The following is a 14,127-nucleotide window of genomic DNA, read 5'->3' on the forward strand; positions in this document are numbered from 1 at the left end:
AAGCACTGCTTTATGAGTCATTTCTTTAAATCTACCACTCCCTGTTACCTTCACAATTAGTTCAAAGCTCTCCATCCAACCTTGATAATCTGGCTTCAATTAAACATTATTCCACAAAGCACCTCATATAGTGGCTACCCAGCAGTCCTTCAATAACACATCCAGTCTCTTTCTTTCTATTCTACTGCTGTCACCCTGGTTGGAAGTCCATGACCTAGCACCCAATCCAGATCACTAAAAGAGTCTCATTCCCTAGCCTCTCTGCCACTCGAAGTCAGAAACTTTTCAGTGGTTCTCCATTGCCTGCTGAAATATCGTATCTGCTGCCCTTCTTCAGAGTCTTTCCTAATATGGCCTCTTTCTAATTTTATGTTCCGTTATCCTGAAAGCACTAGTCCTTGAAAAGGCTCCTACACTTTCCACTTTTGATCACATTTTTTTCTCTGCCTGGAAGCCCTCATAATTCCACTCCCCTCACTCCACCCTAATTTAAAGTCCATCTGAATTAAGTCAAAAAGCCTTTCTTGGTCATACCTCCTTTGTATTTACATAACACTTGGCACCTCTCCTATGGCATACGTTCTACCTTATGTTATACATGAGTACTCCTGTAATTGACAAGATCCTTAAGAGCTTCTTACTCCTCTTCTGATGCCTGCAATGCCTAGCCCAGTGTTAAGCAGACAACTCGGCACTAGATACCAGCTTCCCCAAATGTTTCCCACTTAGAAAGCAATGGAGGACTGTTTTCAGACAATCCCAAACTCCCTTAAGGGAAGTAAGCACATATTCTCCTTTTGTCTCATATGTCTATGTCTTAGACCAATTTTTAAGTAAACTGCCTTCAAGATATCTGGATTGCTATTTAGTATACATTACTGTAGAGTTCTGCTTCAGGGAGTTCCAACTTGTAACTGAACCCTGAATACTTAAGCTCTCTCTTTATGCCAAAAGACAATGAAATTTATTTTTTGAATGTTAATAAAATTGAGCAAAACATAAAAATAACTTGCATTGGATTAAACGTGTTTCAAGTAAAGATTCATTAGTGCTGATGTGTCTGTCCTAAAAATTACATTTCAAGTTCTAAAGTCTTTGCGTATCATTAAAAAGATTGAAAGTTTTATTTCAATTCCTTCTCACCTCAAAGACAAACCAAAATAGAACACAGAAGGCTTTTCCTTAATTTTATTTAGATCCTAACTTGAAGGTATATTCTGTTATTTCTTCAAAAGGAGCAAAAAGAGGATCATTAATGAGCATGTTCTGACCAGATCTTTAAGTCCTACTCGAAAGTTTTAAGAGGAGAGTACCGTAGACCACACTACCAGCACCCTCTGTTAGCAGACCACAGAATCAGTTTTGTATGTCCCTGAGCTAAGAATGGTTTTACATATTTGTGTTTTGTAAACACAAAAACAAAGAATATGCAACAGAGAGCATATATGGCCAGCAAAGCCCAAAATATTTACTATTTGTCCCTTTTCAACAGGATGAAATTGGACTCCTCGTTGCCCTTCACTGGCACGTAAGACACCCCACATTTTTCCTCCCAAGGTTTTAAAAAAGCAATATAAAACCCAAGAACATGTAAAAAGATCTAACTCGTTCAACTTAGTCATAGTTAATGTGGACCTAACTTCTAAAACAGAGACCTGTGTGTGGACATTTTTATACTTCACAGAATTTTTGTTAGAAGAAACTTGCCTTCATTCTGTGGATGAGCATACTTATGCTTGAAAAGGGAAAGTGCCTGACCCAAAGTCATATTGCTGGTTAACAGCAGAGTAGGGTCAAGGACCCAGCCCTCAAAACCCTGGTCCAATGCTCTGCAGTCCACTACATACGCCTACACATGTGGCTTTAAGTTTTGGAGATGTGGATGATGTGGATAACTAGCTTGGATCAATATAAAAGATGAATGCTTAAAACCTGTTCCTAATATGCTGTTTAGACAGACTCCTACTAGCAGCTATGAATCATTAAACAGAGTAGCACTAATGCTCACCACATACATTAGATAAGAATTTCTAGGAAGTCTTCTGTTTTAAAAGCATACATGATAAAGAAGGCTTGAAACCTATAGGGCTTGCTCCTCCAGGGCTTCAGATTAGGGAAAATACGCACTTCTGTCTACCAGCTGTTCAATACTCATCTCCCAACCCAAATCCGCAAGTTCCACAAATGCTTTCGAACGCCTGTTGAAAAAAACTGTTCAGTTTCATACACACGTTCTACAGATAATTACAACTTCTTGTATGCCTACTTGTAAAACTACTCACTAGTTCACATTTTTAAAAATTGCCCTAAGAATTTTGCTTCCTTTAACAAAACAGTTTCTTCGATGCCTAAACCTGTAAAACTCACTTTATCGCGTCTTCTCGGTTAATTCAAGAATTAAAAAAACCATTTTGCCCATACTGATAACTTCACTACTCCGCAGGATCCGAAAAGCTCTGTATGCCAGGTTCCAGGATTCACACACATTTAACAACCTAAGATCCTTCACGTGAGGTAGCTCTTGTAGTGCAGAGCACAGATTCTCAGGGTAGTGGGGGATACCGGCTGAGGCTCTTCAGACCCCCACCACAGGAGTTCCGTCTTCTAAGAGCCATCCCCTCCCCCTCGGCCGCCGCGCGAGTCCAGGCCTCCCGGGCACCTGCGGCCCCTACCCGTTGCGGGGACCCCGACCCAGACCCCCGCCGGTCCCCAAGGAATCGGTGCCCACTCCCACTCCCGGAGGCTGGCGACTGCAGGCCTGAGGCGCCCGCCGACCCCAGGACGCGACGTTACCTGTAGGACCACGTCGTTGGGCAGCTGCGCGGCCCGGAACAGCTCCAGCACCCGCCCGTTGACCACCACCTTCTTGGTGCTCTCAATGTCGCAGTAGGAGAAGAGATCTGAATAGTATTTCTGCTCCGCATCGCTCAGCGTTAAGCCTTCCATCTTCGCCTCCGGCTCACGGCCGCCCCGCCCCGCATGCACTACTCGGGGCCCGGCCCCAGGACCCTGGGCCGGCAGGGGCTGCGCGTGGCCCGGCCTCCTGCTAGCTTCCCGAAGTCGCCGGCCCCGGCCTCACAGGCGCCAGGTGCGCCCAAGCAACAGGGCCCAGAGGTCGCGAGGAGGGAGCCCGGCTGCGCTCGGCGCGCCACCGCCTGCGAGGCCCGGCGCAGTCCCGGGATCCGCGCAGCGCGCGCCTGCGGCTGCGGCTCCGGCCCTGGCCGCGGCCGCCGGGAGGGTGCAGAAAAAGAGGCGGGGGCCGCGGAGACGCGAGGCACTGGTGGACTCCGCCCCCGCCGCGGGTTCGAGTCTCCCCGGCTCTCCGCCGATTCCCCCAGACTTCCCGCCTTGGCTTCCCCTTCCGTCCACGCCTCCGGAGCGGCGGCGCTTCCCGGAAAGTTGTGGGGCTTCGAACCTAAAGTTTCGGAGGATCTGGGCTGAGCGTGGCCGCCGCTCCGCCTCCCTCCGCCGCCATTTACAGCGCCCGGCCCGGCCCCGACGCGCCCGCACCAACAGTGACAGCGGCAGCCGCGCTCCAGACCCGGATGTGAGGCCGGGAGGAGAGAGCGCGAGAGGGAGAGAGAAACACCCACCGGGCTGGCTTGGCCGCTCCCGGGAGAGGGAGGAGGCCGCAGCGCCCCCTGGTGGCCGGCGCCCGGCGGCGGGATGACCGAGCCGCCCTCTGCGCGGAGACCTCAGCAAGACCCCCGGAAAGGGGGGTGCAGCGGAAAACAGCCAGCAGCTCATTAAGGCCGAGATAACTAAGATACGGGTTGCAGTTTTTATGTTTCGCAGCTTCTGGTCCTAAGCGTCTAAATAATTGGATTGAAAGGGGAGCTTTGTTCAGGTTATTATCATTCTATCTGTACCTTTTTGGTACAAATGAAGATAAATGCAGTAGTTCCATCTGTTCTGAAGGGCTATGAACATACAGGCTATCCGGGAAGCCTCCACGTAGACACCAACATTGAGGCTTCGTCTCCTTCGTGCTTTAAGCCATGTTTACCTGAGAAACGAAATATGCTGAATAGAGGGGGAAAACTGGCAAAGTTGTCCTCTTTGTTCACAAGGTCATTCCGGTCACTGGGAACTTAATACTCTACATTTATACCGTCAACTCTATCAACTCATGTAGGCCCAGGTCTGCCCACAGGGGCTGCCTTCCTTATTTTCTCCTTTATGAAAATCATGGAGTGGCGCTCTTTTAATCTGCACCTGTCCCAGAGAGGGGATTCTTCAGCTATTTCAAGTAGAATATCTTAAGAATTTATACTTGGCAAATATAAAATACTTCAAAGACGGTAGCTAAGGCAGAATTACACAGAGTTTTGGTTTTTATTTTGTCTTCTACAAGTTGTTTCCCAGAGTGCGGATCCTATAAATGACACATAGGAGGAAACTATTACAGGTTCCCAGTCATTTATCTGTAATTGCAAAATTCAAAGAGCACTGAAAACCCAAAGACTTTTTTGTAACCCTTTGGAAGTAAAACCTGCCCTGCAAAATCTAAACTAAGCTTGCATGAAGCTATTTCTAGCCTTTATGGATGCCACTTAGTGTCCATTTTTATTCATTTCACTCCAGGCCTTTCTGGAATGTTAATATGTACACAGTTACAGGCATTCTATTATCTTTCTATTTTTTAAGAAAGGTAAGAGATTGTAGACCTGTCAATATCTTCTGACTTGACTAGTAGTATTTGATAAAAGTAAGTATATACTATCCATTAAGCTTATTTCCCATCTCTAAGACTTTCAGTTTGCTACAGCAGCCCCTCATGTGGCCTTTCAGGGCACCTGCAGGAAGTGATCAGAACCCCCCAGACAGCTGCCTTCCAAAGGTGTAAACAGGAAGAGCACAAAGGGGTAGAGATTGGCTCACAATTGTCTTTGCATCTTTTTCTTGGCCACCTTTCCTAGGCCTTGCAGCCCTTGTCTGCCCCAGGGCCTTTGTTCCTGCCATCTAAAATAGTCCTTCCACAAACCATGGCATGGCATATTCTCTCACATGGTTTCCGGTCCCTGCTTACATGTCACCTCCTCAGAGCGGCCTTCCTGCAGCAGCTGCTCTAAAATAGTCCCACCATGCACTATCTGCTTATCTGAATTCTTTTTTTTTTTTTTCCTTTTGAGACAGGGTCTCCCACTGTCACCCAGGCTGGAGTGCAGGGGCATAATCTTGGCTCATTGTAGCCTCGACCTCCTGAGCTCAGGTGATTCTCCCACCTCAGCCTCCCAGGTGGCTGGGATCACAGGCCCAGGCCACCATGCCCAGCTAAATTTTGTGTGTGTGGTTTTTGTAGAGACGGAGTTTTGCCATGTTGCCCAGACTGGTCTCAAACTCTTGGGCTCACCCTCCTCAGCTTCCCAAAGTGCTGGGATTAGAGGCATGAGCCACACTGCACCCAACCTGAATTCTTTTTATTTATAACACTTGTCACTATCTGACGTTACATATATATCTGTTACATTTTTAATAGCTAATTATTGAATAATTAGCTATTAAGTTTCAGGCATTGTTCTAAAGCTTTACACTAATTATCGCATTAATCACAACAACCCTATTAAGTAGGTACTACAAGGGTTTTTTTTTTGACAGATTAGGAAGCTGAGGCAAAATGGGTTAAGTATTGTGTAAGTCATGTTGCTATTAAATACCTGGAACTGGGATTCAAACTCCAGGCTGTCTCAACTCGAAAATCATTACCTTGTATTGCCTATCTAATTTCTTTATTATTAAGAAAATATTTCTTGGCCAGGTGTGGTGGCTCATGCCTGTAATCCCAGCACTTCGGGAAGCTGAGGTGGGTGGGTTGCTTGAGCTGAGGAGTTCAAGACCAGGCTGGGTAACACGGTGAAACACCATCTCCACCAAAAATGCAAAAATAACCAGGCATGATGGTGTGCACCTGTGGTCCCAACTACTTGGGAGGCTGAGGTGGGAGGATCACTGGAGCCCAGGAGATAGAGGCTGCAGTGAGCAGTGATTGTGCCACTGCACTCCAACCTGGGTGACAGAATGAGATTCTGTATCAAAAAGAAGAAGAAGAAAAAAGGGAAGGGGAGGGGAGGGGAGGGGAGGGGAGGGGAGAGGGAACGGAAAGGAAAGGAAAGGAAGAAAGGAAGGGAAGGGAAGAGAGGAGGGAGGGAAGGGAAGGGAAGGGAAGAGAAGGGAGGGGAGGGGAGGGGAGGGGAGGGGAGGGGAGAGAAATATTTCTTCATTGCCAAAACCCAGTATGTGACACATAATGCGTATCAATAATAATTTGTTGAATGAATGAAAGCATCAGTTTCGACATTGATGTGATAAGCCATTCAATACAGTAAGTCCTCAATTAATGTTACTGTGGATAGGTCCTTGGAAACTAATTTTAAGCAAAACAAAGTATTGTAACCGAGTAGTTTAGCTTCAAAACAAAACATTTTTTCTTTTCTCCTTTCTTATCAGTCTCAAGATGTAACCTTGAAACAAACCGTAGAAACCTTTTCTCTTTAGTCTTAAAATATAGCCTTGAAACATACTTTGAAACTCCACTCCCCTCCATTTCCCACAAGGTACTCCCTTACCCAATGCACATTTATGTAACTGTATGCTTCTTAAAAATTCCAGGGGCTAATTTAAAATGAGCTAGGCACAAAGGCCCAGCTGCAGAATTGTCCCCCACTTAAAGATTGCCTCAAGGTAGATACTCTGCAGCCTGGCCACAGGCGAGATGACGCCAGCCTGCATTTTAGATGGACCATAACTCAAGATAGGCATTGAAGCAAGACACCACAACCCCTGCTCCTGGCACAACTCCTGCATGTCTCCCATATCGAGCTTCCCTTTTTGAAACCTCTGCCTTCAACCCAGGCTTTTGAAGCAGTTTCCAGAGGTGTGTAAGCTGGCTGTTTCCCCACTGCTAGCTTTGAAAAAGCCGCCGGGCGCGGTGGCTCAAGCCTGTAATCCCAGCACTTTGGGAGGCCGAGGCGGGCGGATCACAAGGTCAGGAGATCGAGACCACAGTGAAACCCCGTCTCTACTAAAAATACAAAAAATTAGCCGGGCGCGGTGGCAGGCGCCTGTAGTCCTAGCTACTCAGGAGGCTGAGGCAGGAGAATGGCGTGAACCGAGGAGGCGGAGCTTGCAGTGAGCCGAGATCGCGCCACTGCACTCCAGCCTGGGCAACAGCGTGAGACTCCGTCTCAAAAAAAAAAAAAAAGAAAAAGAAAGCCACTTTCCTTTCACTGCACTTCATCCTTGTTATTGGGTTGGCAAGGGGCATGCAGCCAAGCCTGCACTTGGTTATGGTATCATGAAACCAATTTTATCACAGGCTAATTGATAATTTGCTACAAACAAGAGTTAAGTTCCTATGGCATATTTCTGGTCAGAAAATCACCAAATTTCTAAATCGAGACCAAAACACTTCTAATATTAAACATTTAATTAAGTAAATGTAAGCTACACATGCAACCAAAATGATTAATAAAAAAAAATAACTCCTTACCCTATTTTTGCTGTACTAGTGAGTTACGACGGTTGTCCTTGTGGTGGGTTAAATCAAGGAATAAATGTCTGCAAAGTGAAGTTCAAAATCATCACAAACATGGTGGCTTGCTGAGCTCTCTAGCACCACTTTGTTTACTGTTTTGCATATGTATGATCATCATATGCTTTACACATTTTTATTTTTCAGTCACTTATATTCATTCATTTTCCTACCTATGTATTCCAGTTCGGGGTTGTGGGTAGCAGGAGCCTATCCCAGTGGCTCATGGGACAGGTAGGCGCCAGCTCCTGTCTAGGATGTGATTGCATCACCGGGTGCGTGCGCGCACACACACACACACACACACACACACACACATACATATATCCATGCTCACTCAGACTGGGACCATTTAGACACCCTGACTTACCTAATGTGCACATCTTTGGGATGTGGAAGGACACCTGAGGATTCAGAGAAAACCCACGCAGACATAGGGAGAGCATGCAGACTTCACACAGGCACTGGTCCCTACCAGGCAGTGGTCCCAACAGGGAGTGGATTTATTTTTTCTCGTCAACGTTATAATGAAACAATGTTGCTATCGAAGGACCTGTTGTCTTCTAATCTCCTCCTAGTTTTGCACCCTTAACCTTAGCAACCTCCAGCACCACTTCTCTTTTTTTTTTTTCTTTTTTTTTGAGACGGAGTCTCGCTCTGTCACCCAGGCTGGAGTGCAGTGGCGCGATCTCGGCTCACTGCAAGCTCCGCCTCCCCAGTTCATGCCATTCTTCTGCCTCAGCCTCCCGAGTAGCTGGGACTACAGGCGCCCGTCACCACGCCCGGCTAATTTTTTGTATTTTTAGTAGAGACAGGGTTTTACCGTGTTAGCCAGGATGGTCTCAATTTCCTGACCTCGCAGCACCACTCCTCTTTAGCAACCCAAAGTAATTATAGGATCACTTCACTTCCAAGTTCTAGAACTCTGAACCTTCTTTCTCAGTCCATAACAGGCTGTCCTTTCACTCTCACGTTCCAGTCCTGAAATAAGCATGCACCCTACCCTGGGCACAATGGTTCACACCTATAGTCTCAACATTTTGGGAGGCTGAGGCCGTGGGTCACCTGAGGTCAAAAGTTCGAGGCCAGCCTGGCCAACATGGCGAAAACTTGTCTCTACTAAAATTACAAAAAAATTTAACTGGGCATGGTGGTGTGCACCTGTAATCCCACCTATTAGGGAGGCTAAGTCAGGAGAATTGCTTGAACCCGGGAGGCAGAGGTTGCAGCGAGCTAAGATCACACCGCTGTGCTCCAGCCTGGGTGACAAGGCAAGACTCCGTCTCGAAAAAAAAACAAAAAACTTGATCCTTTGTATTTGGCTGGGTCCCCACCCAAATCTCATCTTGAATTGTAGTTTCCATAATTCCCATGTGTCATTGGAGGAACCCATTGGGAGGTAACAGAATCATGGGGGCGGTTGCCCCCATGCTGTCCTCATGTTAGTGAATGAGTTCTCAGGAGATCTGATGGTTTTATAAGGGGCTTTTCCCCTTCTGCTCAGCACTTCTTGCTGCCACCATGTGAAGAAGGATGTGTTTGCTTCCCTTTCTACCATGATTGTAAGTTTTCTGAGGCCTCCCCAGTCATGCTGAACTGAGTCAATTAAACCTCTTTCCTTTATAAACTACCCAGTCTTGGGTATGTCTTTATTAGCAGCATGAGAACAGACTAATACGATAAATTGGTACTGCAAAGAGTGGGGTGCTGCTGTGAAGATACCTGAAAATGTGGAAGTGACTTTGGAAGTGGGTAACAGGCAGAGGTTGGAAAAGTTTGGAGGGTTCAGAAGAAAACAGAAAAATGTGGGAAAGTTTAGAACCTCCTAGAAATTTGGAGGGCTCAGAAGACAGGAAGATGTGGGAAAGTTTCGAACTTCCTAGAGACTTGTTGAATGGCTTTGACCAAAATGCTGATAATAATCTGGACAATAAATTCCAGGCTGAGGTGGTATCAGATGGAGATGTATAAATTTTTGGGAACTGGAGTAAAGGTCACTCTTCCTATGCAAAGAGACTGGTGGCATTTTGCCCCTGCCCTGGAGATCTGTGGAACTTTGAACTTGAGAGAGATGATTTAGGGCAACTGGCAGAAGAAATTTATAAGTGGCAAAGTGTTCAAGAGGAAGCAGAGCACAAAAGTTTGGAAAATTTGCAGCAATGGAAAAGAAAACCCCATTTTCTGGGGAGAAATTCAAGACCACTGCATAAATTTGCGTATATTACAAGGATCTTAATGTTAATCACCAAGACAATAGGGAAAGTGTTTCCAGGGTATGTCAGAGACCTTTGTGGCAGCCCCTCCCATCACAGGCCCAGAAACCTAGGAGGGAAAAATGGTTACATGGGCTGAGCCAACGGCCGCCCTGCTGTGTGCAGCGTAAGGAGTTGGTGCCTTGCATCCCAGCCACTCCAGCTGTGGCTAAAAGGGGCCAAGGTACAGCTCAGGCCGTGGCTTCAGAGGGCATAAGAACTAAGCCTTTGCATCTTCCACATAGTGTTGAGCCTGTGGGTACACAGTAGTCAAGAACTGAGGTTTGGAAACCTCCCCCTAGATTTCAGAGGATGTATGGAAATGCCTAGATGCCCAGACAAAATTTTGCTGCAGGGGTGATGCCCTGATGGAGAACCTCTGCTAGAGCAGTGCAGAAGGGAAATGTGGGGTGGGAGCCCCCACACAGAGACCCCACTGGGGCACTGCCTACTGGAGCTGTGAGAACAGGGGCACCATCCTCCAGACCCCAGAATGGTAGATCCACTGACAGCTTGCACCATGTGCCTGGAAAAGTCACAGACACTCAATGCCAACACGTGAAAGCAGCCAGGAGAGGAGTTGTACCCTGCAAAGCCACAGGGGTGGAGCTGCCCAAGACCATGAGAATGCACCTGTTGCATCAGTGTGACCTGGATGTGAGACCTGGAGTCAAAGGAGATCATTTTGGAGCTTTAAGATTTGACTGTTCTGCTGAATTTCGGACTTGCATGGGGCTTGTAGCCCCTTCATTTTGGCCAATTTCTCCCATTTGGAACTGGCGTGTTTACCTAATAACTGTACCCTCATTGTATCTAGGAAGTAACTAACTTGCTTTTGATTTTACAGGCTCATAGGCAGAAGGGACTTCCCTTGTCTCAGGTGACACTTTGGACTATGGACTTTTGGTTTAATGTTGGAATGAGTTAAGACTGGGAGACTGTTGGAAAGGCATAGATTGTGTTTTTAAATGTGAAGACTTGAGATTTGGAAGGGATCAGCAGCAGAATGATATGATTTGGCTGTGTCCCCACCCAAATCCCATCTAGAATTGTAGTTTCCATAATCCCCACATGTTGCTGGAGGGCCCAGTGGGAGGCAGTTGAATCATGGGGGCAGTTACCTCCATGCTGTTCTTGTGATAGTGAGTGAGTGCTCATGAGCTCTAATGATTTTATAAGAGGTTTTTCCCCTTTTGCTTGGCACTTCTCCTTGTCACCATGTGAAGAACAATATGTTTGCTTCCCCTTCTGCCATGATTGTAAGTTTCCTGAGGTCTCCTTGGCCATGCTAAACTGTGAGTCAATTAAACCTCTTTCCTTTACAAATTACCCAGTCCTGGGCATGTCTTTATTAGCAGCATGAGAACGGACTAATATGCTCCTTATAACTTTCAGGTTCTCCTTAATACCAGCACATAATTAATGTATTCAAAAATATACTTTAAGCATCTTGTGCCATTGTAAAACAAACTCCATGGTCTTGTTCTCAGTGATCATATAGTTCAGGGACCTTGTTGTCATTATGTCCAGGGTACTCTGCTGGCACCCTTGATTCCTTCATGCACTCCTTCCCCCTACCCCTGGCCAAATAACTGAATTGGCCACAACATATGCGTTATTAGATTTTGAGAGGGAATCTTCCAATGATTCTATTGCTCTATGAGGCTTTCCTAATGTAACAGGACATGGAGTAGTTTTCTCATTGACAACCAAGGCCAAGGGGAAGACCAAAAGTCACAAGTACCACACATTCTAAAGAAAAATAATAAAGTCAGACCCCTTTCCTTATGGGCTTACTAGGAGGCAGCTGAATGGACCTTACTGCCAGCAACTACTGCCTCAACCTGCAGACACAATTCCCCGGATGGAGCCAGAGTCCTAGATGTCATCAGTCTATGAGAAGCAGTGCGCTTGTGTGAGAGCCCCTCCAAATACATACTCCCCATGGAAGCAGGAACTCAAAAAGACAGGGAAGCCTGCAAGAGGAGGAGCCTGCCTCCTCAGTTCCCAGATGGATACTGGGTGGACTGAGTGGTAGAGGGCTAACAGTTTTACAATGTATTATATTATTCTCTAGATCTGTCACTCAAATTCGTATTTCCAATTACAAAGGTAAAGAAATACGATGTAACACATTGGCCCTTTGAGTTCAAGTCTAATCTTTCCTATACATTTTTAGTAATATCAGTTTTAAAAGTGACATCATGAGAAAGCTATTTTAATACAGGTGGTCTATATTATATAGCTATAGATTTTAAAATGCTGGTTTTCAGATAAAACTACTAGTTGGTTACTGCCAGCAAATGCATCAGCTGTTTTTTAACTGAAAATCTCTAATATCATTTTTAAAATAAATAAATTACATACAGTAAAATTTTACAAATGCAAACAGTCATGCAGCCACCACCAAACTCAAGATATAGATTCCACAATCCAAAAAAATTCCTTTGTGCTGCCCTTTTGTACTAAGCTCCAGTCTCCACCCTCAGCGCCCCCGCAACCACTGATTTGTTTGCTGTTCCTATTCTTCTGCCAAAAATGTCATATACATGGAATCATGTAGTATGTACCCTCTTAAGTCTGGATGTTTTTTCACATGGATTAATGCATTTGAGATTGTCCCATGTTCTTGCTTGCATCAGTGGTTTAAGCACTGAATAGCCTTCTGTTGTATGGATGATTACAGTTTGCTTATCCATTCACTAATTGAAGGACATTGGGGTTACTCCCAATTTGGGGTGATTATTAATAAAATATCTAGGAGTGGGATTGTTTGGTGAATGCTTAACATGTGTTTAACTTTATTTTTTAAATGTCATTTTTTCAGAATGGCTGTACCATTTTGCATTCCCATCAGAAATGCATCCGCATTTTAGTTTTGTTGAACACAACCTCATAAACCATTCTAATGTCATTCCAATAGGTGTGTAGTGGCATCTCACTGTGATTTAAATTTGCATTTCTCTAAGACAAACGATCACCATTTCATGTACTTACTTGCCATCTGAATATCTTCTTTGGTGAACTGTCTATTCAAAATTTTTCCCATTTTATATTGTGGGTTTTCTTGGTTTTGTTTTTGTTTGTTTGTTTTGAGACAGAGTTTCACTCTGTTGCCCAGGCCAGAGTGCAGTGGTACAATCTCAGCTCACTGCAACCTCCGCCTCCTGGGTTCAAGCGATTCTCTTACCTCAACCTCCCAAGTAGCTGGGATTACAGGCCTGTACTATCAAATCTGGCTAAATTTTTTTATTTTTAGTAGAGACGGGTTTCACCATATTGGCCTGGCTGGTCTTGAACTCCTGACCTCAAGTGATCCACTGGCCTCAGCCTCCCAAAGTGCTGGGATTACAGGCATGAGCCACTGTGCCTGGCCTGTATTGAGTTCTTTGTTTTCTTATTTTTGAGTTTTGAATATCCTTTATACATTGTTTATACAAGTTCCTTTTGGTTAGACGTGATTTGCAAGTATTTTCTAAAGTCTGTGGCTTGCCTCTTTATTCTCTTAGGAGTGTCTTCTACAGAACAGAAGAGTTAAAAATTGGGTTAGCCCAACTTGTGTGGGGGGCCTAAAGAACATTAGTGAGGGGAAATTTACTGGGGAGGGTTTCAGTTAAGGCACTTAGTCATTCACTTTGTGTATGAGAAGTGGCCCAAGATAAGAATATACATTAAACCCAGGGACAGTAACAAAGGGTTTGGCTGGTTGGTCAGGGGCTTGGAAGGAGACAGTTTGGAAGATCAGAGTGGAGGATGTCTGGGGGGAAAGCATGTGGTTGAGCCTATGGAAAGGACATGAAATGGGAATATCTTTGTACTACATATTCACACCCAAGGCAACCAAGTAGAGAGAAGGCACAAGACAACCAAGTAGACAAAATGACCTGTCCAGTTGCTGTCAGGCAGCCCCTGCAATCAGCCACCCCCATGTTGGCACACTGGCTTCAGGAACTGAATGGCTTTTGCAGCAGCAATGGAAGCTATGCATGGGCCCCACACCGTAGATTCCCACTTACCAAGGCCGTATGTCCAACCCGCCAGCAACGAGACCCAAGTTCAGTTCTGAACACAGGATCATTCCTCAAGGAAACCAATCGGATACTTGGTGACTAGTTGATTTATCTTTACTATAATCAAATATATTCTGGGCATATGTTTGCTTTTCTGCCCACAGGGCCTCAGCCGGCACCACTATCGGAGGGTGTTTTAGCAGAATGTTTATATCATCAACCTGGAGTCTGTGTAATATTGCTTTAGAACAAGAGACCCCATTCACATCAATGAGAGGTGGCCCAAGATGAGAATATACTTTAAACCCAGGGACAGTAACAAAGAGTTTGGCTG

At 45.5% G+C, this 14,127-nt stretch overlaps 1 protein-coding gene across 8 annotated transcripts in view; it reads right to left on the reverse strand.

Moving 5' to 3' along the window:
• The window catches only part of REPS1 (RALBP1 associated Eps domain containing 1), an 86,451-nt gene extending 82,931 nt beyond the window's left edge, over nt 1-3,520 (reverse strand). For all 8 annotated transcript variants that reach the window (XM_015137355.3, XM_015137354.3, XM_015137351.3 and 5 more), the window contains exon 1: nt 2,794-3,520. In XM_015137355.3, coding sequence (XP_014992841.1) covers nt 2,794-2,946 — 153 coding nt within the window. In that variant the 5' untranslated portion in view covers nt 2,947-3,520. The remainder of the gene's footprint in view (nt 1-2,793) is intronic.
• Nucleotides 3,521-14,127: the final 10,607 nt, after the last annotated feature.

This window comes from Macaca mulatta, chromosome 4, assembly GCF_049350105.2.
Source record: "Macaca mulatta isolate MMU2019108-1 chromosome 4, T2T-MMU8v2.0, whole genome shotgun sequence".
Lineage (NCBI taxonomy): Eukaryota > Metazoa > Chordata > Mammalia > Primates > Cercopithecidae > Macaca > Macaca mulatta.